Raw genomic sequence first — 26,200 nt, forward strand, 5'->3', positions numbered from 1 at the left:
TTATACTACTCTATAATCCTATTTCTTATATAGATAGAGGCTATAATTTATTCTAGGTTAGTTTATACTATAAGTTATTCTCTATATTATAAATATCTTTAGGAGTTATAAACTATAACAGCTAACTTTATAACTTTATTCTATTAACTAATAACTAGTTATAAGCCTACTTCTACTTTATAAGCAGTTTCTACTATGTATTTCTATTAACTATAGTAGATAATAATATATCTTTTAAGCCTTCTAAATTAAAGAGCTAATATAGTAGTAAAATATAACCTATACTAGTATAGTAGAGTAACATAGGAAGTATATCTAAAGGAGTATTAGAGTAAGATTATATAACGCAGGTTATATAATCTAGGATTAGTACATAGTAGTTAAGCCTCTAATAGGAGCTTAACAGAGTATTAACTAACAATATACTTATCCTATCCAGCATTAAGCTACACGTGCCTAAAGAGGTGTTAAAGACCTCTTCTCTACACTAGTATACTTTAGGCTATAGCTACTATACCTAAGCTATTACTATAGATCTATAAAACTTCTAGTAATTAGAATTTTCTAAGTAATAACGTATAATATATTAGGTATATTAATACTTATACTAAGGCTTATTATTATAAATATAATATAGACTATAGATAATAGCTTTAGGAACTCTTTATATATAATATTATAATTATACTAAGATATATTTATAGTAAATACCTAAACTATATTAAAAACACTATACTTAGCTACTAATAGAAATATACTATACTAGAAGTTAGTTTTAAAACTAGCTAATATCTAAAGAAGTATCTTTATTACTTATATAGCTACTTCCTATACTAACGTATAGCTATTAATAAATATAATTATCTTTAGTATTATACCTAGTGTTACGTCTTTACTATAAACTATATTACTAAGTAGAAAGTATAGTATATTCTATAATTCTAGCTTCTTTTAAAGTATTAGTATAATATATAAACTAATATTAGGCTAGTTAATAGATATCTAGATTACCTTAGTTTAGTATATATAGTTACTAACTTTATAAAACTTAGCTATACTTAAGACCTTATTTTTAGTTACTATATTAAGTATTATAGAGTATCTAAACTAGGTAATATCTTAGTAAAGTATTATCTATAGTTTTTCTAGAAGTATAAAGGCTAAGTAGAACTTCTTCTATTATAGAATAAAATAATACTTATTTATTATAACTAAACTAATCTTAGCCTAAAGGTCTATATACTTAAGTATATTTTAAAATAACTAGCTTAACACTTACTCTAAACCTAGTAGAATATAGGTAAACTTACTATTTATAACTTAAACTAGTAATAACTTTTCTATACCTTATATCTTTATATTAATTAGATATAAATATAAGCTATTAAGTTATTTAATATTCTTTAACTACTTATTTTTTAGCTTTATTAATAGTATTAACTAAAAGGTTATTAAACTTATTAAGATAGAATATATATAGAATATAAGACTCTTCTTAAAACTAGTTTAGGTAATAAGAAGTATATTACTTAAACTAAAGATAAGCTATTATAGTATATAAACTTACTTATTCTATAAAACTAGAATAGTAGTATATCTATAGAAAAGTATATATTATAAATATACTTATACTACCTTCTCTTATAGTTAGTAATTATTATACTTTTAGGCCTTATTAATTACTATAAGTAATTTAGTAAGACTTATATCTAGGATATAAGTAATATAAGCTAATAATAGTATAGCGTTATAAGCTTCTATAGCAGTATAAGTAGTTATAGCTATATAAGTATAACTCTACTTTATTTACTTATTAGTACCTTTACTTTTAGCCTTTCTTTTTTTTATACTTAGTATATTCTCTTACTTAAGGTCTATAGGAGTTTAAAGAAGTTTAAAGGTATTTAAAGAAGTTTAAAGAAGTTTAGCTATATACTATATATAGGCTTAACTATTACTAAGGTAAGTATCTATTATATTATAATAATATTAGTCTATAACTTTAAAAGAGTTTAAAAGTATTTAAGAAATATCTTTAGAGTTTTTAGGACTTTATAAGACTTTATAAAATATTATATTACTTATTTTCTAAGTAGGTAGGTATATTTAAACTTAAAAATATATAGTTTTTAATAGTATATATATCCCCTCTAAGTATAGTATTATTTTAATATATATAAATAAGGTAAATAAGATTTACCTTTATATTAATCTAATTATATACTAAAAGTAAAGGGTTATAGTAGTTATATAATAGTTATAGTAATCTAAATAAAAAATAGTATTTAAATTAAAGATATACTAAGCTAGAAACTATTTTTCCTTAGATACTTTATAAATACGTTTACTATATATTATATAAGTATACTTTTATTAGTGTAGGAGTTTAACTTTATGCTACTGCTGTAATTAGCTTAGGAGTTTACAGGAGTTTTGTTAGCGTGCAATTTAGGGAGCGCCTAATTTATGAGATAAACGGAAGGTGTATCTTGTACAAGCTCCAAAAAACTTCAGCAAAGTCTAGCAACAGCTTAATAACTACACATGAAGTTAACGTAAAATTTCCATAGCCTTCTGGCTGCTGGTATACGTCTGACTTACTTTGTTCGTCGCATTTGTTTCTGTAATTTCGTTGCGTCTTTTACTAGGAATAACGTAGCTTTTTTCCAGCTTTTCCACATGGCCGAGAAAGAAGGTGCATGAGGATAACGCTAACGGAGGAAACTTCTTATGAAAAGCGAATCTTGATTCTATCATCGAAATCACGGCGAAGATCGTGAAGGACGCAGCATCCGGTAGCAGTCTAAGAAGAAAAGTCGCTCGAAGAAAAGAACATGCAGAACATAAAGACCTCCAACTAAACCCATACTAAACAGCTCCCCAAGCACACCGAACTGTGCGACATACTGCAAACCTGGTTTTGTCTGCATCAACGTAGGAATGATGACAGCTGGCGCAAGAGCCGTAACTGATGGTAGCGTGTCTGAAATCTTGAATTGCAACCCTCTCTGTCCGAAAAACCTCTTCATGAACCACGTATTCCAGACGATGCGTAAGCCCATGTTGACCGTGTTTGCGAGTACCACCCCACTTCCTCCGAGCTGGAGTTGTCCGACAAAAAACCACGCGCTGCCAGCAAAGAAAGCGAAGAAGATCCCCATGGAGATGGATTGTGTGTACAGCTCCTTGTTCGTAGCAACGGCTGCCACAAAGGCCTCTGTCACACCGTTGATTGCTAGAAATGGTATGTAGTAACAATATGTGGTCAGAACCTTCGAGGCCGAGGTCGCGGACCATTTCTTACCTGCCACGATGGAAAGAAGAATTGGAGCGAGTGATGGTCCCAAAGTTATCGCGAACAAGGAGATGATTGTATACAGGTGTATGATTGTGGTCAAGATCTTATTGGCTTGTAAAAGGCTCTGTTGCTGATCCTTATCCTTCTCCAAAGTCTTCGCTTTCATGTCGTTGGCGTCCTCCGTGGGCTCTGCATTCGCGCAAAGTTTTGCGAAAAGATTGCGACTGCTTTCCTCAATAGGCTGAAACAGCATTCGTGCAACCAGCCCTCCATAGTTGGATGCCAGAGCATATGCTCCTTGATCCGCAAGGGATGCCATTGTCGTAATGAGCAGCGAATCTCCTTGGGTAAGGATATACTTCAAGGCGGACTGTAAAGTAAGTGATGCCGTGAGTCGTAGGAGAGGAGCTGAGAAATAGTTGAGTATGCTTGAGTCGTCTTTTGTTGCCGGTATTTGCTTTGGGAGCAGCGAGAAACGGTGCTCATCCGACACAGGCCATGTCTTGTACAGGTAGACCACAAACAGTGATAAGGCGTAGCTCAGCTGTCCTATCGCAAACGGCAGGACTCCAATGTCAAGACCAGCTCGGCTTGCCAAGATAGCAGACCCACATGTCCCAACGCAGCGGAGCACAGTACCAGTACTTTCCGCTGAGGCTCGAATCTTGTATAAAAGCTTATGTTGCACGGCTGAGAATGCCGGCTCAGTAACAAGTTCGACGATCGTAGCAAATCCATAGACGCTTAGAGCTTCCACGAAGTAGGGGACATTTGGCGTATCAGACCGAAGCCACAGATGAGCGAGGCCAAACGTCAACGGAACTCCAGAAATGACTGCAAGATATGAGAGATTGACAACAGCTTGGACCCCCTGAGCTTGGCGCTGAAGAGCTACTCGTAGACTCTCCCGTGCGAAGTAGAGCACAGAAATAGAGAACAGTTCGAGCTGAGCTGAGACGCCGAGAAGTTCAGGCGACAAGAATCTCAACAGGATCTGATTGACAGCGAATGTGAGTGCCCGAGAAGCAACTTGCAGGATAATGAGAAAAGTGGCGCCTTTGGCGGAGGCGGAAAGGATAGAGTTCGACATAGCTAGTGGTTCGTGATGTTGACAGGAGCCTTGAAGTTAATGAAGAGTCATGATGATTGGATAGCAGGCTGGTGATGTAGTGATGCTGTCAGGGGTGCAGTGACGCGGAGAGTTGTGGTTGGAGGTAGGTAAAGTCGGTGTTCAGAAGCAGCTAGCCGAATGGCTTCATCAGCACCAGCTCACAGATCCTGACTCTGAACCTCATTATAGCACACCGCATCATGGCTTCTCCCTCAATTTTTGCTGCCAGAGCTGGTGAAGATGGTAGTAGTCGACCCCAAAATAGTGGCTAAAACTGAAAGGTTGCTCATCCGGCCTCTTGTTATAGAAGATGCGGAGGACATTGTGTTGATGCGGGCGCATCCAGACGTGATGAAGCACACGTGAGTATGCTGCTTAACCTATATACACCGCTCTGACTTGATACAGATCTATTCTGCCCAACGACGACCTCGAGAGATCGAAAGAGTGGATTGCTGGGTGTCACGCCAGAGAAGACTGCTGGAACTTCGTGATCGAGCTCCTGCCCTCCGCAACCGGAAAGTCTCGCGACGACGTACGCGTAATCGGCCTCATAGGCGCAGTGCGAGCTCCTGAGGTCGGATACATGCTGAATGCGAACTATTGGGACAAAGGCTACGCGACTGAGGCTCTTCGAGCATTCTTACCCTTGTTCTTCGACTACTATTCCGGGGCAAAAGCCAAACGATACGAGTACGCGGAAGCGCTCACCGATCCCGAGCTTGTCAGTAGTCAAAATGTGTTATTGAAGGCAGGCTTCAAGTTTCATGAGCGGAGGGAGAAAGACTTTGAGAACCCGGTACTGGGATGGAGAGATACTATGGTGTACCACATGGCTCGCCCGGATGCTAAGAGCGAGGCACAGCATAAAGCGACTCAAGGCTGTGCGGAGGCTGTAGCAAGGGACGACATCGTGTCATGTCTCCTACATAATAAAGGAGTAACGTAATAGACGGAGGAGTCACATCATCACGTACATGCCACACGTTGTACTGTGGCAAGCCCAAAAATCGGCGGAATTTTGTACAATCACACAATCCTGTAACACTGTATGAGCTTTTTCAGTACAGGCTGCGCACGTTTTGTGTTCGCCTACAGTGATAAGCAAGGAAAGCCATTGTGGAGTCTTGCTGCCCAAGGATACCAGTATGTCGGTGATATAACCGATTTTGCGCTTTTACAAGACATGAATTAGACCACCATGTCAACTCGAAGGACTTTCGAGAGCCGTGAATATCTGTCCAACGCTTTGAGATGATAATATCATATATGCTAACTTTTGATGGGGTATCGAGATTAAAACTACAAGCTTCCAAAAGTTGAGCGAAATCATTCAGAGTCGTCTGCAGCATCGCTCTCGCTCTGACCATCGTCGTCTTGCGACTCGCCTTGAACGTCATCATCCTCATCACCATCGTCGTTGGAGTCATTCTCTTCCTCTCCATCGCCCTCGTCTTCTTCATCTTCCTCGTCGTCACCCTCAAGTACGACCTTTTGCACTGTTCGACTTGCCGCCGCAGCCGCCGCTCTACGTCGAGGTCGCCCACTGCTCTCTTCGCCTACTTTCCCCCACGCAGCTTCGCCTTCCTGGATGGCTGCTAAGTCTTTGGCAAACTCTCGCTCCTCCTTGATTTTGGCTGCCTTTTCAACGGAGTACTTGCCATCCATCCCAGCGTCTTTTAGCATTGCTTTCAGATGCTTGACCTTCTCCTTAGACGTGTCGCAAGTAGCCAGCTCCTTGAACCAGACCTTCCTTATGCCACATTTGACTAACCAGCCTTGTAGTCGCTTGATCTCGGCTGTGTCCGGATCCTCCTCACCTTTGGGCTTTGCCACGGCCTTTGCAGGCTTAGCCTCCTTCTTTGTCCTTGCTGCTGGTTCCTTCTTCTGTCGCTTGTTCTTCGGTGGCGAGTCGTCGAGTAGAACCGACATCTCACTATCTGACTTGTTGCCACTCGTGTCCGGAGGTGGAGTGCTTGGCTCCTTTACTGACGCTGCTTCCTCTTCACTCTCATCGTCCTTGACGACCTTCTTTGTCTTCTTTGTCGCTTGTTGGGGTGTCACATCTTCCTCCTCGTCCGAGTCTTCTGCCACAACCTTCTTCAAGCGTCGCACTAGCTTCTTTGGCGGTGGTTCGCTTTCTGCGTCGGACAGTTTGGCTTCAGATTCCTCATCGGAAGACACAGTCTTTTGTCGCTTCTGAGTCTTCTTTGCCGGTACTACAGCTTTTCGCTTTACACCTTGCGTACTTTCCGTCTTTGGTTTGGCGGTCTTCTTCTTTGCTGGCTTGACTTTAGGCTTATCGGCAGCCTTCTTCGTGGTAGCAGGCTTTGGCGAAATCGCTGGCTCTGGGTTCTCGGTACGATACTTGTCCTAGTGAGAGTGTTAGAGGAGTACTGATAACCATGCTACTAATGAGCACTCACCACAGCCTCATGAATAGTCTCTTGACTCTTTTGCTTCCACTCCGAGCTCTTGAGGAGGCCAGTGGCCAGGCCCAGCTCTTCCTCCGCACGCGCGCGCACGCGTTTTATAGTCAGGTCGTCCAAGTTGCCGGCCTGGTAGATTGCACTGACAACATCGCGAAGTTTGTGCGATATAGCTCCCTCGGAAGGTGACTTGGAACCCAAATCAGACATGTTACGCGTTGTTTGGGAAGTTTTCGATGTTGCTCGTCGACTACGCGACGCGATCGACTAGCTTTCCGACCTAGGCAGGAACTACCAAGCTTTGTTTTAGCCTACACGTGACAGTGTACCCCGCCAATTACGTCAAATGATTCTCGAACGAATGGTCGCTAGAAAGCAGGGCGAACTGTTGAATTCAGCCTCAGCGTCCTGGGTAGCCCAAAACTTGAAAGCACATGTTTGGCGAATTAAGCGCTCCCAAACTTTTACACGGTGCAGCTCACCGCTTGGCCTGTGAGCCCCGCGGTCCAATCAATATACGTCACATCTGAGTCCGCCCGTTTGCACAGCGCGCCTTCACCCCTTCAACAAAACCCGTCAGCGCAGCACAGCACCCAACTTGCATGCCACCACGCCCAACAATCTCTAGTATTAGCCTACCCTAAGCTCATTCCTTCTCTCCCCGCAGTGGCCTAAGGCCTGTTTTATCGCTTTCCGATCGACGAATCGACGAATCGACGAAGTCCTGAGAACCCACTCGCTATCTTGAGCGGGTCTGCCTCCAAAATCATCCTTTCGTCACCCACAGAGAAATTAGCCCTCTCACCGTGGACCCTTCTCGTCGAAAGCTTCGACCACTCCTGCTGGCCTCTCACAAACGCCCACGCAGTGGTCCGCTGACCCCTCGACCTCACCCTCTCGACAAACTTTGCGCCCCCATAATCAATCACACCACTCCTACCTCAAATACCCCGCCCTTCTACATTCAACTCTCCATATATATACACGGCAAAAATGGCGGACGAGCCCACGACGCTTGTAAGGAGGCAGACGAACGAGGGACGTCTGCTGCTCGTGTCGAACCGCCTGCCCATCACGATCAAGCGCTCAGATGAGGGCAAGTTCGAGATGTCCATGTCCTCTGGTGGACTGGTCAGCGGTCTGAGTGGACTGTCAAAGACGACGACCTTCCAGTGGTACGGGTGGCCTGGTCTTGAGGTTCCAGATGACGAGGTGTCCACGCTCAAGGACCAGCTTAAGAAGGAGTACAATGCGGTACCAGTCATGCTCGACGATGAGCTCGCAGACCGCCACTATAACGGTTTCTCAAGTGAGCGCACCCCAGTATAACATTTGCGTCCCCATATACCAAATGCTAATTGGCAGACGCTATCATGTGGCCGCTTTTCCACTATCACCCTGGAGAGATCACCTTTGACGAGTCGGCTTGGGACGGGTATACCGAGGCCAACCGCCTATTCGCGAAAGCTGTCGCAAAGGAAGTCCAGGATAACGACATGGTGTGGGTACACGACTACCACCTCATGCTCATGCCTGCTATGCTGCGCGAGGAGATCGGCGACACGAAGAAGAACGTGAAGATCGGCTTCTTCTTGCATACTCCCTTCCCCAGCTCAGAGATCTACCGAATTCTTCCCGTCCGCAACGAGATTCTACTTGGTGTACTCCATTGCGACCTGATCGGCTTCCACACATATGACTACGCTCGCCATTTCCTGAGCAGTTGTTCTCGAATTTTGTAAATATCACTACAGCGACTCAGTTTACACATACTGACTTTGTTAGGGGTCTCGCGACCACACCAAACGGCGTCGAATTCCAAGGCAAGGTCATTACGGTCGGCGCGTTTCCAATCGGTATCGACCCGGAGAAATTCGACGAGGGCCTCCAGAAGCCCAAGGTGCAAGAACGCATTGCGGCGCTCGAGAAGAAGTTCCAGGGCGTCAAGCTGATCGTTGGTGTCGATCGGCTGGATTACATCAAGGGTGTTCCCCAGAAGTTGCATGCGCTCGAAGTGTTCCTTACCGAGCACCCTGAATGGATTGGAAAGGTTGTGCTCGTCCAGGTCGCTGTTCCTTCCCGACAGGACGTGGAAGAGTACCAGAATCTCCGAGCGGTTGTCAATGAGCTCGTCGGACGAATCAACGGCAAATTCGGCACCATTGAATTTATGCCGATTCACTTTATGCACAAGTCGGTCTCTTTCGACGAGCTGATCGCCCTTTACTCCGTCTCCGACGTCTGCCTCGTATCTTCGACTCGCGATGGCATGAACCTAGTATCCTATGAGTACATCGCCACGCAGGAGAAGCGACATGGCGTCATGATTCTATCCGAGTTCACTGGCGCGGCGCAGAGCTTGAACGGTAGTTTGATCGTAAATCCTTGGAACACAGAGGAACTCGCGGACGCCATCCACGACGCAGTCACTATGGGAGACGAGCAGCGAACTCTCAACTACCAGAAGCTGTCCAAATACGTCAGAAAGTACACCAGGTAAAGTGCTCAGGTCGAAACTCAATCTATACATAACTAACACGTTTAGTGCATGGTGGGGCGAGTCTTTTGTCAATGAGCTGAGAAGAATGTCCGAATCTTCGGATAGGAAAGTCAAGTTCGACAAGATTAGCAAGTCAACGACCGAGGGCGGCGCCAATTCTTCCGCAGTAGAAGACCAAGCTGACGGCCAGCCTGCCAAAGAGCAAGATTCTGTCCCGAGCAAAGACACGGAGTCCGGCCCTGCGGCTGCGCTCGAGTCGCAGCAGGAGAGTACTAATGCTACCGAGCAGAGTCTACCTATCCAGACCAAAGAGTCTACCTCATAGTAGCTATGAGGTGCAATCAAGGCCACTTCCTTTCTCCTGAGATTGACTCCAACCCCAATTCCTATTTTCTCTTTCTCCATACTAGTGGCATAGCATGCAATGGACGTTTGGCGTGACAGGTATAGCCTGGGTATAAAGTGACGAGGATTATTTTCCCTTCCAAGGTAGACAGCATGCAGTGCATCTGGATCTCCTACAATGGCTTAGTGTAGCAATGATAAATACCCTGTTTGACTTCGATGATATTTTCCACCATCTTTTGTGCGTTTAATCTGTTCATTGAGCGTCGTTGGTTAGTTATCCGACGTTTGTGCATCAAAATAATTAATTAGTCATGTAGATGCTACACTAGACATTCTCCTTCCTCAGCTTGTCCAAATCAGTGGATATAGTACGCCTATTAGAGGAGAATCATCACTCCAATATTTCCACGTCTTCTATCAGGTTCATTTCGACAGTGAGCAGCGTCTTCGTCTGCTGTTCTCGCCACGAACCCTATTAGCAGTCGACACTCGACAAGACCAGCTCCGCTCCTTTTTGCCGATGTACATAACCTCGCACGCTCATGTCGCTCACCAAGCCTCACCAAACCTAACGTCGCTCCTCTGCCTCCCCCCCTTCAACACAGAATACGACTTAACCTCGAACCCATCCTCCATTAACTCCTCCTCCACATCCGCCCCAAAGTCCACCATCTGCATCATCAGCGTGACAAAGAAGCTCAAGCGCATCAAACGACTCAGATAGTGCTTTATCAGGCGCAACGTAGCGCAACGCATCGCGTCATCACGGTCTGGCGTATTCTTCCACAGCAGAACAAGGCTGTCGAGGAAACGGTCGAGTTCTGCGGCTGGCGAGCGGTCGTGCGGGTGGGGAGGCGCATTTAATACCGTAGACGTGCAAGCGAGAGCGTGGTCTAGATCATTGGCGTCGGTGATGAAGGCCGATCGCAGTGTCATATCAGCTGTGATGATGTACATTTTGATGGCGTGTTCGCACAGCGCGGCGACCTCGTATTTTGCGCCCACGAGGTACGCGTGGATGTGGTAGTCGAGCTTGGATATGTAGGGGAAACGCGCGCGCGACTCGGGTTGGAACGAGTAGAAGCCTTTGTCGATGAACTCGAGCATGGCGTGGACGGCGTAGGGGAAGTCGTCACGGAGGCGGATGGTGCGGGTTTGTGATTCCTGAGTGGTGTTGGGATGAGTAATGTGTGGATGGGGTGTGGCAGTAGGAAGCTTACCAGGAAGGGCCCGTCGAGAAGGTGGGTGAATACGCGAGAGGCGCTGCATAATGGGTACTTGTCGACTTTCTCGAACTTCTTGCCTTTGTCGAAGATGACGATGATCTCATTTGGCTGGATGGGTGTTGAGAAGATGCTATGTCTATGTTAGCAAATCCCTCTATACAAGACTTCGGATGCACATACTCATAGAATGTACTTGAAGGTACCACATGGACAATAGTACGATCTCTACGAGCCAAGCCTCTGAGAGGGGTTGATAGTAGCGATTGTTTTGGAGTGTCCAACAGAGACAATGTGCTGAACCCAAGTGCGCTTGGAGTCAGAGGGCCTACCGGAGTCAGATGGTCGCTCATCTGTACATCCAAATCCATGTAGACCGCCGGACCAGATCCGGGGTCTATGTAAGCGCCCAGGACTTGATCTAGAGAAGACGGAGAACTTGACGGCGGGCTGGGCGGATAGAGATCAAATAACGAGTGCTTCTGTACTGTCGGAGGCGTAGGTACTGTGGGTTGACTCATGTTGGGAAAGTTGGAAGAGAATCCGCCAGTGGGGAGTGACATCGTCTGGTTCGAAGCATACTGTTCGGCGTATAACTGTCCGGGAAGTGACTGAAGAGCATACGTGTAATTTGGATTCGGTGGCGGGGCGAGACCTGGTTGGAAGTGAGGGACCCGATGAGCAGTACCTAGAGTCCACATGCTCTTGTTTCCATCCTGTTCAAGCAAGGTCTCATTCTCTTTGTCTATACCGTAGAAGACAGAAGGTGTGGATAAGACGCAGGATGCATCCGTGTATCTAGTAGTCTGAATGGGGCGAGGGAAGCTAGTGTTACCTGCGACGGGCTGGAAAGCCTGGCTATAGGCACGTTTGCGTTCCTGCATTGCTGTGTTTGATGGTTCCCACACTGAGGTGGCGTCAGATCCTGTTGAGTTTCCGTAAGTTGAGGCTGATGCAGGAATCATGAGGAGAGGATTGCGTCTAAAGAAATCGAGGCGAATAAAGATAGAAGTGGGTATTGTCGAGGTGACTACAAGACGCGAAATATACACGTAGACAACGTTGTGACGCGCCGGCTAACGCGTTGTTTGACGGAAAAGCGGGAAGCGGATGGCCACATTTGGCCATCGTTGATGGTGAAAGTCGACGTAAACTGCGCTGTCGGAGACCTACTGATCCCTCAAGAAGATCAGTGTTTTGAGTGTATAGTCTCTCGTGTGAGTGCGCATTCACATATACACAGAAGAAATCGAGCACACAAGAAGATTCTCTGTGCTCAACACATAGTCAGGCTTGGGTGCGAACAGACATATCATTTCCACCTCTCTGCTACTTTCTCGAAAATATCTGATCTGAACTCCGGCAGCTCACCCATCAGGGTAAACAGTCTTGCCGCTGTCCGCCTGTTCCCACATGCGAACTTCTCAATATGTTCTGCGCACAGTTTGATAATTACAGGCCGGAGCTGGTCATCTCTTACTCTTGATGTTTTCGCATACATCCCGCAGATCACTTTGGAAAGATCTTCTCCATCGCTATCCGTGGTCAGCGTCGTAGTAGCAAGAGCCTCAAACTTTCGCAACGCAAGTTTCATCATGCCCGGAATAATGTACCGCTGCGCTAGCATGTACACATCGACGTGTAACTGCAAAGCGCAGCTATGAGCATCCGACTTTGGAGAAGAAAGCCCGTCCACGTAATCGAGTCGGTAACAATATTGCATCATTGCAGCAACAGCATCCGAGTTATCGGCACTGAGATCGATTACACATTTGGATGCCTTTCGGTACATGTCAGCGTGATTGAGCGGAGTATGGACAATTTTCTATAGAAGTAAATACTTACAGTCGTGGCCACTCTAGCGCATACGTTTGTAAACCACTGTGAATGGCCGCACACAACCGCGCGGTTAACATTGTATAATTCGCTCTTGCAACGGACCAACAAATCTGTACAGGATCTATCGGGGTAGGTTGGCGTGGCTGATGGCTGATTCTCATATGGCGGGTGTGCCTCAAATGCCAACGACGTACTTTGAGATTCTGCACTTTTTGAAGAGAAAGTCCTGAAATGTCGTTGTCGTTTTTGCGTGCTGGCAGTCGAAAAAGTTGATACAGAAGTTGAAGCAGTTGAAGCATTGGAAGACGTGCGCGAGAGTTGACTCGAAGTACTGCTCGAAGAGCGTCTGTGGCTGGAGTACAACTCTGAAGAGCTGAGTCTAGACGGTTGATAAGCACATCAACAATATTTGGGATGTTCAACCTGCTCACACGTTCCTGGTAGCTATCAGGGGTGTAGCAAACATCTTGATGGTGGTAGAATACTGAATGCAAGAGAGCCCAACACAATGGCAGCTTTCAGCAGTCTAATATGCAGCTAATCGTGCACTGAGTTATCCTTGATGTAAGAAGACGGAAAGTGAGCAACGTTCCGATTGCGCTTCTAACATTATGCTGGATATATGGACATAAACCAGCGGAAGAATTGCAAGAGCTAGGAGATCGACTGTAGAAGAGATATGAAGGAAAGACAGGAATAGATGAAGTATACTGCTTGTCTTCACATAAAGCTGAAGTGTATATGAAGTTTATCAACTTGACCAATCATCGCACCGCACATAAACGACTTTTGTGAACATGTGGCCTATTTTATATGACCAGAGCAATATATGAATAGAGCGAGTGGGGTAGCTTCCGTGCTTGTTCCACCGAAACACGTTTCGAACAGTTGGAAACTATGCAAATCCGAGGCTATGAGCTGCAATATACCTATTTGGCCTTCCAGTTATATTGCTAGATTGTTTCACGTCTTAGTATGAACCGGGTGCATCGATCCGACCGGTACATCGCATCCATTTGTAAACGTCGAAAAAAAGAATGTTTTGGCTGGACCGCTGCATCTAAACATCTAGACCCAGATGGTGGCGACAAGTCAGTCAGATACGATAGCCAAGGCTGCTGATGGATTTCTCGACTCCCCATACATCATGCAGTGACTTGAAGCAGCGCGCAGGCAGTGGTTCCAATAACAGCGCGTCAGTGGAGGGAACACACTGAGCAAGACGCACAACGTCAGAGTGATGTAGCCGCGATTGGACAAGCCATGAAGATGATAGATTTGGTAGTCTTCAAGAATGAACGGTGTAAATCCAATGTAGCTCGTATGATCTCACCGTCTATGTGACTGTGACATGGGCGCTAGGCATCTGCTCGAGTGAATGATGCTGCCGGAAGCCCACGCACAAGCGAAATGGCTTGGCCGCCCCTGCTTTGCAGCGGGTGGATCGCAACTTGCCTTGTCACCAGCGCCAACTGCCAGCACTTTGTGCCCCTCACCCTGTGTCCTCTGTATTCTCGACAGACTTTACAACAGAAGATGGGCCGTTCACGCCACTCTTTTTGCAATTTTCCAAACCCTCGCCTTCCCATGGATCGAATCCCGCGGTGCTGGGGGCCCCTGCGCTCCGAGACGATGCACGTCACGTGCCGGCCACTACGGATGGCTGTTTGTGCGCGGCGCGAAGACGGTTGCGCCCGCGCTCGGGACTCGATTTCTCCTCACGCCTCCAGCTCGTCTACCCACACAGCATTGTTCCCGTACACAAGTCCAGACACCGGCTCGCGCGTCTAGTATGCCGTCTTCACACTTCGGCCTCTTCCATCTCTCGTCAATTCATCTCGTCGTCGCCCTTTGAAGCTCGAGGAGCTTTTGTCCCGCCCTCTCCGCATCTGCAGCGTCATCTGCTCGCTCCAACGCTCACCACCTACGTCAGCCAGAGGGCAGCCATCGCGCGCTCGCAGGGGCCCTGCCATTGAACTGCGTTGGGTAGCTGTCCACTGGCCTCCTGCCAGCTCCCGTCTCTCGCTCCCCTGCCCGTCACCTCACACGACCAGACACCCTTGCGCGACCCGCACACGAAGCTGTCCGGCGCCCGAATCGCGTCTATCGCCGACGCGCTCCCTACGCACCGTTCCCAGGAACAGCGACAGCGATACCGACCATGTCGCCGCGTCGATCGTCGCGGGCTCGCACCACACAGCCCCCGCCCAGCGTCGCGACAGCACACAGCAGCACCTCATCCTCAGTCTCCTCAGCCCGCACAGACCGAGCAGCGAAAAACAATCAAAAGCAGTCGTCGCCGCACAAGTCGTCGACCCCGCACTCGCTCTCGTCAGAGGAGCTCGAAGACCCACCTCGCGGCGCGCAGGTGCCGCTAACCCGGCGTCGCACGCGCGAACAAGACAACGACGAAGACGAGTCGACAAAGCTCGATGACGATCTCGATGATGACAATGCCGAGGAAGGCGAGGTTACGCGGTGCGTGTGTGGTTTCCAGGACTACCCGGGCCTACCACCAGAATACGCCCAGTCCAGCCCTGCTCTGGCAGACTCTGACGCTCAGGGCGACGATGTCGGCGGACTGTTCATCCAGTGCGACTGGTGCAAGGTCTGGCAGCACGGTGGCTGTGTGGGCATCTTGGACGAAGCCTCCAGCCCTGAAGACTACTTCTGCGAGTTCTGCAGGACCGAGCTTCACAAGATCCTGCCAACTGGCAAAGGTCACGACTACTCCCGCTACTACCCTGTGTATAACGAAATGCACAATGAGAACGCAGACGAGTCTTCTGTTTCAAAAGAGCCTGAGAGGCACTCGAGCAGGGAGAACGACCGCAACGCCCGAGCCAGCGTCGATTCGTTTGGCAAACGCCGGTCGACAATGAACAGTCGGGCTGCATACGACGAAGACGAGGTTCTGAGGAAGGTATTGGAGGAGAGCAAGCATGAGGGCACTGCTCCTTCAAGTACCGGCAATCGCAAGAAACGAAGTCGTGACGACAGCGAAGAGTGAGTAGCACTCGCTGCGATGCCTACTCAACGAGACAAAAGCTGACAAGCTTTGCGACAGGGTCAAGCTAGAAGTCAAACGACAGCGCACAAGCTCACGTTCACCTAGCGGCTCGCCCGTCATCGAATCTGAAGACGAAAGCCTCAATGCCTCTGCCCCAAAACAGAAGCCACGCGGTGCTGCAGCAAGGAGTCAGCGCGACAAGGAACAACGCGAGAAGGATCGCGAGAAGGAACGCGTCGAAGCCGCAAATCGGCGGAAGGGACGCGCAGAGCGAAGAAAAGTAGACGGTATGTGACTGGCCCAATGACATCAAGCTCAGAGCTGACATCTACAAGGACCAGAAGCTCCAGAGCCTACGCCTACACCCACCGAAGAACCTATCACACTCCCCATAGTCTCCGAATCTGCGCCGCCAGAGATACCCATGACAGACCCCAAGCCCGTACCAGCTCCACGACGAGGCGGTCGGCCACCGCAGAAGTCTCGCGGCCGTCTTGGTCGGAACCAGTACTCACGCGACGCTATGCCCGCAACAAATGGTGTTTCCCCCGCACACGACATACCAAACTCGCCTCAGCCAAGCGCCACAAATGGCATTAGCAACGGACACGATAGCAGTGATGGGGCTGCAGGACAAAAATCTGCCAAGTCGAAGAACTGGCGGCTGCAGAAGGTTTCATGGAACGATATCAGACGTCCGGCAGGCGCTATGCAAAACTACATCGCGCAGCGGCAAGTCGAGATGGCAGGCGAGAAGCATATACCAGCTCCAGCTGTACGATCTTTTATCGCTGCTACAAACGGCGATCATAGCCAAGAAGGGACCAAAGACGACGACGTGGATGTCTCCAAGTTCAAGGAACTCAGCACCACACAGATGATGGACTTTCTGAGTCGCGACCTCGTGCACTGGCAACAGATGATAACCGAGCCAAATGGCAAATGATTGAGAGAGTTCTTTCATCGTTTCTTTACACTGTACGGTGCTTTTCTTTCGAATCCGAAAATACGCGACGGCATTTTTTACGGATTTCAATATATGGTGTCTCAACATCTAGAACGGCGTTTTATGGCTTTGTAACCGGAATGTGGGTTTGCGTACTGGTCTGGATACCCTCCGCTTCACTTTCACTCCTCATGTGTCGCTACGCCGCCTCGTTGTCGACGTATGCATTTCTTTTCTATTCACAATACCATCGTCTCATGTCCATTTCTAGTCTATACCGCAGGGTCTACACAGCAATGCATGGGGATCATAGCTGACGGCGTTTTCGAACGCGGGAGTTTGGGTTGCAATGCAGCATCGTTATTCGATATAGGACGTATCTCAAAACCTACTTCATCGTCTCTCACATTGAATCCCTACTCCACCTTTCCCACCTTAATCGACAGTACATCCTTCCCCGGCGCTCCCTTGAGCACCTCCAGCACAGCCGCGAAATTCCCCTCGTTCAAAATCGTGCTCTCGGGCCAGATGTTCGCGTCGCGACTGCTCATGTCCCACAGCACTTTGATCTCCTCGATCTGCTCCTTCGTCTCGGCTGACTTGTACTTGCCCATGAACTCGGCGCAGTTGGGGGACGAGGCGAGCGTAGAGGTTATTTGCGCGTTGAGCGCTTTGAGTGTGGGTTTCGACGTGTCGACCAGGATCAGCTCGTGGCGCTTTCCTGGGGGCAGCGTGAAGAGGAGGGGCAGAGACATGTTGGGTGGCTGCGTGGGGTTAGCATGAGGAGAGGAAAGAGGGGAAGAGGGGTGAGCTTACGAGGTTTGGGTTTGGGTTAGGGGTTAGGTGGGTTGCTGGTGTGGTTTGGTTTGGTGGGTAGCTTTAGAGGTTTAGTGAAGTTAGTAGGCTGGTCGTATCGCAGATGAGCGACCTGCGATGCGCGCGTGAGTTGCGCTTTTCAAGCTTTCGGCCAGCTACTACCTCGGATACGTCATCTGGCAGGGGTTGCACGACTTGTGGGTCGACGGTTGGATGTTTTCGCGAAGGGAACAGGGGTTCGTGAACGGTTCTCCGCAGTGGTGAGGGGAACATGACTGTACATCACATGTTTGAATTCAAGTGGTGGAAACGTTCGAAAGAAATCAACGTGCTTTGATGCTATATGCCTAGGATAGATCTTGTTCTCATGCATATGCTAGAGCTCCCGCACAAATATGCATCATGAGATGGGAAAAGGAGGTCTACCGTAACAAGGTCACTGAGACTGAGAGTGTCTACTACAATCACAATCCTTTAAGCTTCTCCTCAAGCGCGCGTTTGATAGCTATTCGCATGTCAGTATTCGGTCATCTTGCATCAAGGCTCAAAGACTTACCGTTACAACTATCATTGGCATCTCCAAATAACATCTTGGTATTGTCCATGTAGAACATGGGATTCGGCACGTCTGCATAACCGCTCGCCATACCTCTCTTCATAATCACAACTTGCTTACTCTTCCACGCATGCAGTACCGGCATACCAGCAATCGCAGACCCAGGCTCCAACGCAATCGGGTTCACCGTGTCATTAGCACCGATAACAAGAGTGACGTCTGTACCTGGGAAGTCGTCGTTGATCTCGTCCATTTCGAGAACGATATCATATGGAACGGAAGCTTCGGCGAGGAGAACATTGCATTGGCCTGGCATACGGCCGGCGACGGGGTGGATGGCGAAACGGACGTTGATGCCTTTTGCGCGAAGTGCGTTGACAAAGTCGGAGATGGCGTACTGGGCTTTTGCGACGGCCATGCCGTAGCCAACAACCTAGATGTGATTAGCTTTACGATGGTATGGCTTGTGATGGTGTGGATGCTTACGATGATGACATTCTCAGAGCTGACCAGAGCTTCAGCCGTTTCGTCGGCCGTCGTCTTTGTAATTTCTCCTTCGATCTTGGTTTGGGTCTGGGGTGTTTGCGCTATACCACCGAACAAGACGTTTGTGATTGATCTGTTCATGGCCACGCACATGATGTACGAAAGGATGGAGCCTGACACTCCAATCAAAGCTCCAATTGTAGTGAGCAGCGAGTTGTCCAACATGAAACCTTCAGCTACCAGCGCGAATCCAGAGTAGGCATTCAGGACTGTGATGACGACCGGCATGTCGGCACCTCCGATGGCTGCAGTGGTAGTATATCCTTTGATGAAGCTCAAAACGGCGTTACCCATAAGGCACGCAGCACCTATGAGGGGTGCTCCAGGTGCCCATGCAAGGAAAGCACCCATTGTTGCCACATTCGCGCCGAGCAATGTACCGTTGATAAGATGGCGCCCTGGAAGTGCTAACGGTTTCGAAGACATCTTCGCGGCTAATTTCAAGAAAGCGACGATACTTCCTGTGAAGGTTACCCCACCGATCAAAACTCCAAGGTATGCGCTGACCATGTGAAGAGTCGAGATATCACCATCATGGGCGAGAACACTGCCGATGCTGGTGAGCACAGCTGCAAGACCCACTACAGAGTGCAGTGCAGCTACGGTTTGCGGAAGTGATGTGGGCGTAATCCTCCGTCCGATGGCTAGACCAGCAATGGTTCCAATCGTAGCCAGACCAGCAAACTGTGAGAGAACTTCCGGTGTGAAGCCCACAACAGCCAACGAAGCGAGGATGCCCGTAAAGACGCCCAGAATACCCAGATAATTTCCGCGTCGAGCAGTAGCCTGCGAAGCAAGACCAGAGAGTGAGGTCATGCAAAGGATGCTGCTGACAAGATAGCCAGCCTGCACCAAGCCAGCCATCCCTGTCGAGGCTGCTGCAATGAACCCGCCGCCAAACAATACGGCGGGAACGGCATATAGCAACGGATATTCTGGAGGGTCTGTCGGACGTCGAAACATATCCAGCATACGCTTGCTGATAACGAAGCCTCCGGAAACGTTGACGAAAGCGAGCAAGACAGATAGAGCACCAAGAGTCTGGGGAATAGTTTCTGGATGATAGCCACCCCCCATCACATAAAGACCTCCAATGCCAACCATTCCAGAAATGGCATTAGTGACACTCATGAGTGGCGAATGTAGAGCAGGCGCAACGCCCCAGACGACTCGGTACCCGATCAGACTGGCGAGAGCAAACGTGAAAGCATTAGACATGAACAAGGGTCTATAGGCTGTTAGAGTTTGTCTTTAAGACTAGGATCAGATATCGTACCCTGTGAACTTTCCAAGTGCCAAAGCTGTCGTCATCCCGGCAGTGACGCTCGCAACCTGGCGCGATTGACTTTGCCAAGGCGTAAGCGCAACGATGTTTGCAACTTGATCCGCTGGTGAAAGCGCTGGTTTAGCCTGAGCAGGTGGAGGAGCAGGACGAGGAGCTGGGGGGATGATCTTTCCATTATGGGTGACAATGGCACCGCGAGTGACCTCGTCAGTTAAATCGACATCGTACGTCTGATCCGTCTTGTCTTTTGGTACCAATGAAAGCAGAAATTTGGTGATGTTGTTGGAGTATAGAGTCGACGACTGAGTTGGCAAGCGAGATGGAAGATCAGTGTAGCCTATATCATCATGAGCACAAACGTAGTTCGTCAAGGGGATCGTACCTACCAATTATGGTTACGCCATCATATTTCGACAACTTGCCGGGAACAGTAGCTTCGCAGTTGCCACCAGCCTCAGCTGCGAGGTCTACAACAACGGAACCGGGTTTCATGGCGCCAAGCATAGATTTTGTAATTAGCTTAGGGGCAGATTTTCCGGGGATCAAAGCTGTGGTGATGACGATATCGACTTCTCGACACTGTTCATAGAACAATTTCATCTCGGCCTCGATGAACTCCTTAGACATTTCTTTGGCGTAGCCACCAATTCCTGACCCGTCTTCTTTCATGTCGACTTCGATGAACTCAGCACCAAGCGACTGGACTTGTTCACGAGCTGCGGGGCGAGTATCAAAACCACGTACTATGGCACCCATACGACGAGCCTATATCGTATGTTAAGAAATTCTTTCCGAAGGGTGGAGGTCATTCATACTGTTGCAATAGCACTCAAACCCGCTACACCAGCTCCAATGACGAGTACTTTGCAAGGGGGAATCTGGGTTTCCATTAGTGTAGCTGTTGACAGGGGTGTATAACACTTACCTTTCCAGCGGCAGTGACCTGGCCAGTAAGAAATCGACCGAATTGATTCGAAGCTTCCAGGACAGCTTTGTATCCTGCGATATTGGCCATAGAACTTGCCCTGTATTAGCGACTTTCATGTAAAAGATTTTGTGGACATACCTCAAAGCATCGAAAACCTGGGCGCGTGAGATACGAGGAACCATATCCATGGCAAATGCGGTCGCTTTACGGGACGCAAGTGCATCGACCACTGGTCGATTTTGAACCGGGTAGATAAAAGATATCACAGTCGCTCCATCACGAATAGAATTGATCTCACTTTCGGCTCCGTCAATGCTGAGTGCTCGAACCTTGAGCAAAATATCGCTTTCTGAGAATACGCTTTGGCGGTCAACAGTCTCAGCACCTGCATGCTCGTATGCCTCGTCCGTAAACTGGGCTTCGATACCTGCTCCGCTTTCGATCAAGATGCGTGAGAACCCTTTCTTGAGTAGCAGCTTCACGTTTTGAGGCGTAATTGCAACACGGCGTTCTCCGGGATAGCTTTCTTTCGGGATGCCGATGGTAAGACTAGAATACTTTCCCGTAGTAGAGAGCGGTGACGTAGACGTCTCTTCACCTTGGGAAGCTTGAGATGCATATCGCGCGATACCTGTAGCCGAGACCTTGCGAACATGGTGCTGCAGGTACAGTGGACGCGGGCGAGTCAGACTTTTGACATCTGCAGTTGATCGCTGTGGCTTGACGCTTGAATGGAACTCTTGCGGAAAAGCAGGCGTTGGTCGAACAAAAAAGGCTGAGGGGAATAGCTTCAGACTGGACGGGCCGCCGTGATTGCCCCGCGTTCGACAGGCAAATGTTCTGTAGCCGGCGAGACAGTTCGTCGAGGAATTCATGGCGACGACTCGAACAAGGGCGGGCAAAGGAAGAACTCGGGAACCCGCATCTGCAAGTGATAACTGTGGGGGAAGGGGCTAGCGGAAGAGCAGGTACGCTGTAAAGGCACCAAAGGTGCCACGGTTAGCGAGAGCAAAGTGGTACAAGAGGTTGTACCTTTCAATCGTGCTCTCCTTCCCTTGCTCGGTGGTTTTATTGCCGGTGTAGCCAGCTTCCCCGCTCCCCGCACTCCCATGCTGCAGGGCGTCAACGTCGACCCCACAATATCCCCAGACGATGGTCACGCCATCTATCGTGTGCTTTAGGAACTTTCGATGAAGACAAGGTAGCCTCCCTCTGTTCTGCACTCTGTCACGAGAATATCCCACACATCGCTCGCTTTCAATTATTCTAAAAAGAACGCGTCGTCTGTTGCTCTTGTTGTCCCATCCATTCCCGGCTCTTCAGACTTTCACATGCGGGGTACCACTCGTAAACTGATCACTTGGCTACCCAGGAGCTCATGCAACAGCCCCGTCGTTGATTGACATGTTTAGCACAGCACGACGTATAGGGTTTTACATATCTATCTTTTGCCATCGATGGTAGCTAAAAGGCATGCAAACATAGTTCGAAGTCAGCTGCGCCAAATGCATGACTGGAGAACCTAAAGGAGAGCAAGCTTAATGCGAGTCAGTTCTTCCTCCAATCGTTCAAATCTAACGTCAGAGTCGATGCATGAGAAGAATTACACAAGCTAATGTAGTTGAATTTCATGGATATGGACTTTGGAGATATGGTTGATAAGGAATAAGATATTATTATTACGACTAAGAGCTCCGGAAATAAATGAAAGTCTGGCTTTTAACATAAAAGAAAAAAAAGAAAGGATGACAAAGCTTGGTCTTCATCAAAAACAACCCGCGCACCCGTACATGCCATATCATCGTAGGAGGTAATCCGTCGTCTAGTAACTCTTGCTACCCCAGTTGAAGCTGGCCTGGGAGTTTACGTCCCAGATGAAGGACTTGGAAACGCTCCACCCCGCGGCTGCGCCAGCATTTGCCCGTGTGTAGACACCAGCCTTTGCACCTCCAGAGAGACCTGCCTTTGCTCCTCCGGAAAGGCCTGCGTTAGCTCCTCCAGAAAGACCTGCTTTTGCGCCTCCAGAGAGGCCGGCACCCCCCGATAGGCCAGCGCCTCCAGAGAGACCAGCTTTTCCAGAAAGACCAGTACCTACACCGGCTCCTCCAGAGAGACCAGCGTTTGCTCCTCCGGAAAGGCCAGCGCCTCCAGAGAGGCCTGCTTTCCCGGAATGACCAGCACCCACACCGGCGCCTCCAGATAGGCCAGCACCTACACCAGCGTTTCCAGACAGGCCAGCGTTTCCTGAAAGACCAGCACCGCCAGAGAGACCAGCACCTAGACCAGCACCGCCAGAGAGACCGGCACCTAGACCAGCACCGCCAGAGAGACCGGCACCTAGACCAGCACCGGCACCTAGACCAGCACCGCCAGAGAGACCGGCGTCTCCAGAGAGACCGGCGCCTCCAGCAAGACCGGCGCCTCCAGAAAGACCAGCACCACCAGAGAGACCAGCACCACCAGAGAGACCAGCACCTAGGCCGGCACCTCCAGAGAGACCAGCATCTCCAGAAAGACCAGCGCCTCCAGATGCGCCTCCAGAAAGACCGCCAGATGCACCACCGGATGCACCTCCAGAGGCTCCTCCAGACAGGCCACCAGAAGCTCCACCGGAAAGACCGCCAGAGGCTCCGCCAGATGCACCACCGGAGAGACCACCGGAGAGACCACCGGATGCACCACCTGATGCGCCTCCAGAGGCTCCGCCAGATACGCCTCCAGAAGTTCCGCCAGACAGGCCACCGGATGCTCCACCGGAGAGACCGCCAGATGCACCACCTGATGCTCCTCCAGAGGCTCCGCCAGACAAGCCCCCAGAAGCTCCGCCAGAAAGACCGCCAGATGCTCCACCAGAAAGACCGCCAGAGGCTCCACCGGAAAGACCGCCAGAGGCTCCTCCGTGCGCTCCGCCAGATGCGCCACCTGATGCTCCGCCAGATGCACCACCAGAGAGACCTCCAGATGCGCCACCGGAGAGACCGCCAGATGCACCTCCAGATGCGCCGCCTGATGCGCCGCCAGAAAGACCTGCACCTCCAGATGCTCCGCCAGAGGCGCCACCGGAGAGACCGCCAGAGGCTCCTCCAGAGGCTCCTCCAGATGCGCCGCCAGAAAGACCAGCACCTCCAGATGCTCCGCCAGAGGCTCCTCCGTATGCTCCGCCAGAGGCTCCTCCGTATGCTCCGCCAGATGCGCCGCCGGATGCTCCACTAGATGCGTTTCCAGATGCGCCGCCAGAAAGACCTGCACCTCCGGATGCACCTCCGGAGGCTCCGCCAGACGCTCCTCCATACGCTCCACCAGATGCGCCGCCAGATGCACTCCCATATGACCCTGAGCTAATGTCATAGGTGGCCTGTGCGGGGGTGAACTTCTGGGTGAAGAGACGGCAGTGGGTACCGAAGCCCATGCCGTCCTTCATAAGGTAAGCGGCCTGGAATTGAACGCAGGCAGCTTTGTTCATGCCGAGCAGAGATAGAGCCCATGAGAGAACATCCGCCTTCCTGTTCACGTCGTTCTGCTTCTGAGCGTAAGCCGCGCAGAGCGAGGGATCGAAAGGACCAGGGAACGTGGACTGGCCCATGTTGGCCTGCGGCTGATTGATGAGCTTCGTGCCGCAGTCCTTGGGATTGCTGGTGTTGGGAGGATTGGCAGGAGTGTAAGTCTTCTTGTTGTAACCGTTGGAGCTGGTAATGACAACCTCGAAGTCGCCGCTGCCCGCACCAGTGTTGGTCGCGGAAGATGAATCAACAGGCTGGCCCCAAAGACTGCACTTGTAGTTGGCAACGGATGGAGGGTTGGTGCAGGAGCACTGAGTAGGGTTCCAAGCAGGATCCCGCTCGATGTAGACGTTGAAGCCAGTGCAGGTTGTCGTTAGATCGCACCAAGAAGAGCAGGCAAGAACGTCGTAGCTTTCTAGGCTCTTGTAGGCGATGTATCCGTTGCCATGGGTGGCAGCATCCAAGTTCACAAACGACTGTTCGTAACCAGCGGGCGCCGAAGCAGACTTGGCCATGTTGTGGTAGACTTTGTTGTTCTTGAAGTTCTGGGCAGTGTCAGGCACGGTAGGGGGACCGTAAGCGCTTGGCTGGGGGGCGCAAGCATCAGAAGGGTTGGTGGAGGGCGTGTAGTCCCCATTGTTGGACCCGCCAATGGGGGTACAGGTTGCAGACTGAGAGCTGGTGGGGGTAGCATCGTATGCTGCCTGGGAGCTAGATTGGCCGTATGGCGTGCCGTAAGTGGGCGTGGCGTATGCTGCGTTGGATGTGGTGTTGTATGATGCCCCGTAAGCAGGTCCGGCCTTCAGCTTGTTGGTGCGAGCCTCGACAACATCGGCATCTCTCTTCGCTTTTGGCGCAGTCTTAGGGCCAACCGCTGCGGCGGCGGCTTTAGTTTGTGCCTGGCCTTGGTTGTAGGCAGTCTGCGAGGCCGCACCAATACCAACGGGAGGGCCTTGAGCGATGGATGGAAGAGCTCCAATTGCGGCGGGATCGAAAGCCTGTGGTGCAGGAGCAGGAGCAGCGGCGACGAGGGCAGCAGCCCCAATAAGAACGTATGAACGCATTGTGTAAAAGAATGATACTTTGACTAGAAAGAGTGTGGAAGGTAGAAAGATTGAGAAATTAGTGAACGAATGGAAGTGTGAAGACTGATGAATGAGATGAGTTTTTGATTCTGCCTCGAGGATGTTTATATACTTGATCGTGCTGGCTGCTAGGCCTCGCTGCTGAACGAACAAAGTCAATGTTGGTGCCGTAAATAGCAAAGTGACCGACTTCGCTGGTCTGTTTGGCTTGCACCGGTGTTTCCGAAGTTGCCGAACATAGTTTCTACTGCTATACCGGACTGAGTTCTGACAGATACGCGATTTTAGGTAGGATGCTATGCAAAGTTTATGCGGGTGCGATTGCTGATCAAACCATTGTTCACTGCTCGCCCCCGAGCAAACACTGTTAGCCTGGCGTCATGTCAGCTCGCATTTGATACAAGGCTAGTCCGAGTATCGTAAAATCCTCATATCTATGTTACCCATTCATTGTTTCCAGACTCTGAAAGTCTTATTATTGAGGAATAGACGGATGAGCTAATCTTTGAATGACTGCTCATGGGTTGTCACGCGGGAATTTGCATCCAGGGTTAAACCAGAGAAAAAAGACTTGACCGGCTGTACGAACGCATGCTTGTGCTAGTCAGTTAGAGGAGTTGTTGTTGCCGATAACCATAGGTCGAGTAGACTGCGCCTGATTCAAACCTTCTCCACACACACAGTCGAGGTCTTCACAAAGTGTAGAGTTTAGTGGTCATAGCCCTGCAATCCATAAACCCACTTCTAGACAAACTTTTGAGTCTTCTCGGTCGTGCGTTT

The 26,200-nt window shown here is 49.3% G+C and overlaps 11 protein-coding genes across 11 annotated transcripts; 4 read left to right on the plus strand and 7 right to left on the minus strand.

The window, feature by feature from the left end:
* Positions 1-2,476: 2,476 nt before the first annotated feature.
* On the minus strand, positions 2,477-4,500 carry P153DRAFT_419438 (oligosaccharide translocation protein RFT1). The gene has a single exon (XM_033672187.1). The coding sequence runs from the start codon at positions 4,386-4,388 to the stop codon at positions 2,763-2,765; it is 1,626 nt and encodes a 541-aa protein (XP_033529229.1). The 5' UTR covers positions 4,389-4,500; the 3' UTR covers positions 2,477-2,762.
* Positions 4,501-4,649: 149 nt separating this feature from the next.
* On the plus strand, positions 4,650-5,358 carry P153DRAFT_380658 (acyl-CoA N-acyltransferase; the record flags this gene model as incomplete). The annotated part of the gene is made up of 2 exons (XM_033669946.1): positions 4,650-4,771; positions 4,818-5,358. The coding sequence occupies 2 exons, from the start codon at positions 4,650-4,652 to the stop codon at positions 5,356-5,358; spliced, it is 663 nt and encodes a 220-aa protein (XP_033529230.1).
* A 305-nt stretch (positions 5,359-5,663) lies between these two features.
* P153DRAFT_419440 (uncharacterized protein) lies at positions 5,664-7,186 on the minus strand. The gene is made up of 2 exons (XM_033672188.1): positions 6,836-7,186; positions 5,664-6,782 (listed from the first exon to the last, which is right to left on the minus strand). Exons 1-2 carry the CDS (start codon positions 7,046-7,048, stop codon positions 5,739-5,741), a joined length of 1,257 nt encoding a protein of 418 aa, XP_033529231.1. The 5' UTR covers positions 7,049-7,186; the 3' UTR covers positions 5,664-5,738.
* A 645-nt stretch (positions 7,187-7,831) lies between these two features.
* On the plus strand, positions 7,832-9,663 carry P153DRAFT_352777 (glycosyltransferase family 20 protein; the record flags this gene model as incomplete). The annotated part of the gene is made up of 4 exons (XM_033666399.1): positions 7,832-8,147; positions 8,204-8,576; positions 8,624-9,334; positions 9,384-9,663. 4 exons carry the CDS (start codon positions 7,832-7,834, stop codon positions 9,661-9,663), a joined length of 1,680 nt encoding a protein of 559 aa, XP_033529232.1.
* A 381-nt stretch (positions 9,664-10,044) lies between these two features.
* P153DRAFT_362575 (uncharacterized protein) lies at positions 10,045-11,024 on the minus strand. Its single transcript, XM_033667167.1, has one exon. It carries the CDS (start codon positions 10,953-10,955, stop codon positions 10,236-10,238), a length of 720 nt encoding a protein of 239 aa, XP_033529233.1. The 5' UTR covers positions 10,956-11,024; the 3' UTR covers positions 10,045-10,235.
* Positions 11,025-12,221: 1,197 nt separating this feature from the next.
* P153DRAFT_402657 (uncharacterized protein) lies at positions 12,222-13,457 on the minus strand (the record flags this gene model as incomplete). Its single annotated transcript, XM_033671971.1, has 3 exons — positions 13,180-13,457; positions 12,755-13,127; positions 12,222-12,689 (listed from the first exon to the last, which is right to left on the minus strand). Exons 1-3 carry the CDS (start codon positions 13,212-13,214, stop codon positions 12,222-12,224), a joined length of 876 nt encoding a protein of 291 aa, XP_033529234.1. The 5' UTR covers positions 13,215-13,457.
* Positions 13,458-14,129: 672 nt separating this feature from the next.
* On the plus strand, positions 14,130-14,603 carry P153DRAFT_380662 (uncharacterized protein; the record flags this gene model as incomplete). Its single annotated transcript, XM_033669947.1, has 1 exon — positions 14,130-14,603. One exon carries the CDS (start codon positions 14,130-14,132, stop codon positions 14,601-14,603), a length of 474 nt encoding a protein of 157 aa, XP_033529235.1.
* A 306-nt stretch (positions 14,604-14,909) lies between these two features.
* On the plus strand, positions 14,910-16,704 carry P153DRAFT_329634 (uncharacterized protein; the record flags this gene model as incomplete). The annotated part of the gene is made up of 3 exons (XM_033665397.1): positions 14,910-15,754; positions 15,816-16,045; positions 16,190-16,704. The coding sequence occupies 3 exons, from the start codon at positions 14,910-14,912 to the stop codon at positions 16,702-16,704; spliced, it is 1,590 nt and encodes a 529-aa protein (XP_033529236.1).
* A 240-nt stretch (positions 16,705-16,944) lies between these two features.
* On the minus strand, positions 16,945-17,624 carry P153DRAFT_305681 (uncharacterized protein). Its single transcript, XM_033664609.1, has 2 exons — positions 17,521-17,624; positions 16,945-17,468 (listed from the first exon to the last, which is right to left on the minus strand). The coding sequence occupies exon 2, from the start codon at positions 17,457-17,459 to the stop codon at positions 17,121-17,123; it is 339 nt and encodes a 112-aa protein (XP_033529237.1). The 5' UTR covers positions 17,460-17,468; positions 17,521-17,624; the 3' UTR covers positions 16,945-17,120.
* A 200-nt stretch (positions 17,625-17,824) lies between these two features.
* On the minus strand, positions 17,825-21,710 carry P153DRAFT_329638 (NAD(P) transhydrogenase mitochondrial precursor; the record flags this gene model as incomplete). The annotated part of the gene is made up of 8 exons (XM_033665398.1): positions 17,825-18,025; positions 18,077-18,509; positions 18,563-19,850; positions 19,899-20,244; positions 20,294-20,672; positions 20,723-20,785; positions 20,833-20,926; positions 20,974-21,710. The coding sequence occupies 8 exons, from the start codon at positions 21,708-21,710 to the stop codon at positions 17,985-17,987; spliced, it is 3,381 nt and encodes a 1,126-aa protein (XP_033529238.1). The 3' UTR covers positions 17,825-17,984.
* A 947-nt stretch (positions 21,711-22,657) lies between these two features.
* P153DRAFT_329640 (uncharacterized protein) lies at positions 22,658-25,417 on the minus strand (the record flags this gene model as incomplete). Its single annotated transcript, XM_033665399.1, has 2 exons — positions 24,157-25,417; positions 22,658-22,740 (listed from the first exon to the last, which is right to left on the minus strand). The coding sequence occupies exons 1-2, from the start codon at positions 25,397-25,399 to the stop codon at positions 22,658-22,660; spliced, it is 1,326 nt and encodes a 441-aa protein (XP_033529239.1). The 5' UTR covers positions 25,400-25,417.
* Positions 25,418-26,200: the final 783 nt, after the last annotated feature.

This window comes from Dothidotthia symphoricarpi, assembly GCF_010015815.1.
Source record: "Dothidotthia symphoricarpi CBS 119687 unplaced genomic scaffold P153scaffold_1, whole genome shotgun sequence".
Lineage (NCBI taxonomy): Eukaryota > Fungi > Ascomycota > Dothideomycetes > Pleosporales > Dothidotthiaceae > Dothidotthia > Dothidotthia symphoricarpi.

Excerpts from the sequence above, each read along its gene's own strand:
- P153DRAFT_419438 (XM_033672187.1), bottom strand. The coding sequence starts at position 4,388 with ATGTCGAACTCTATCCTTTCCGCCTCCGCCAAAGGCGCCACTTTTCTC.
- P153DRAFT_419440 (XM_033672188.1), bottom strand. The coding sequence starts at position 7,048 with ATGTCTGATTTGGGTTCCAAGTCACCTTCCGAGGGAGCTATATCGCAC. Across the intron at positions 6,783-6,835 it reads AGACTATTCATGAGGCTGTG|GACAAGTATCGTACCGAGAA; the intron begins GTGAGTGCTCAT and ends CACTCTCACTAG.
- P153DRAFT_362575 (XM_033667167.1), bottom strand. The coding sequence starts at position 10,955 with ATGCAGCGCCTCTCGCGTATTCACCCACCTTCTCGACGGGCCCTTCCT.
- P153DRAFT_305681 (XM_033664609.1), bottom strand. The coding sequence starts at position 17,459 with ATGTCTCTGCCCCTCCTCTTCACGCTGCCCCCAGGAAAGCGCCACGAG.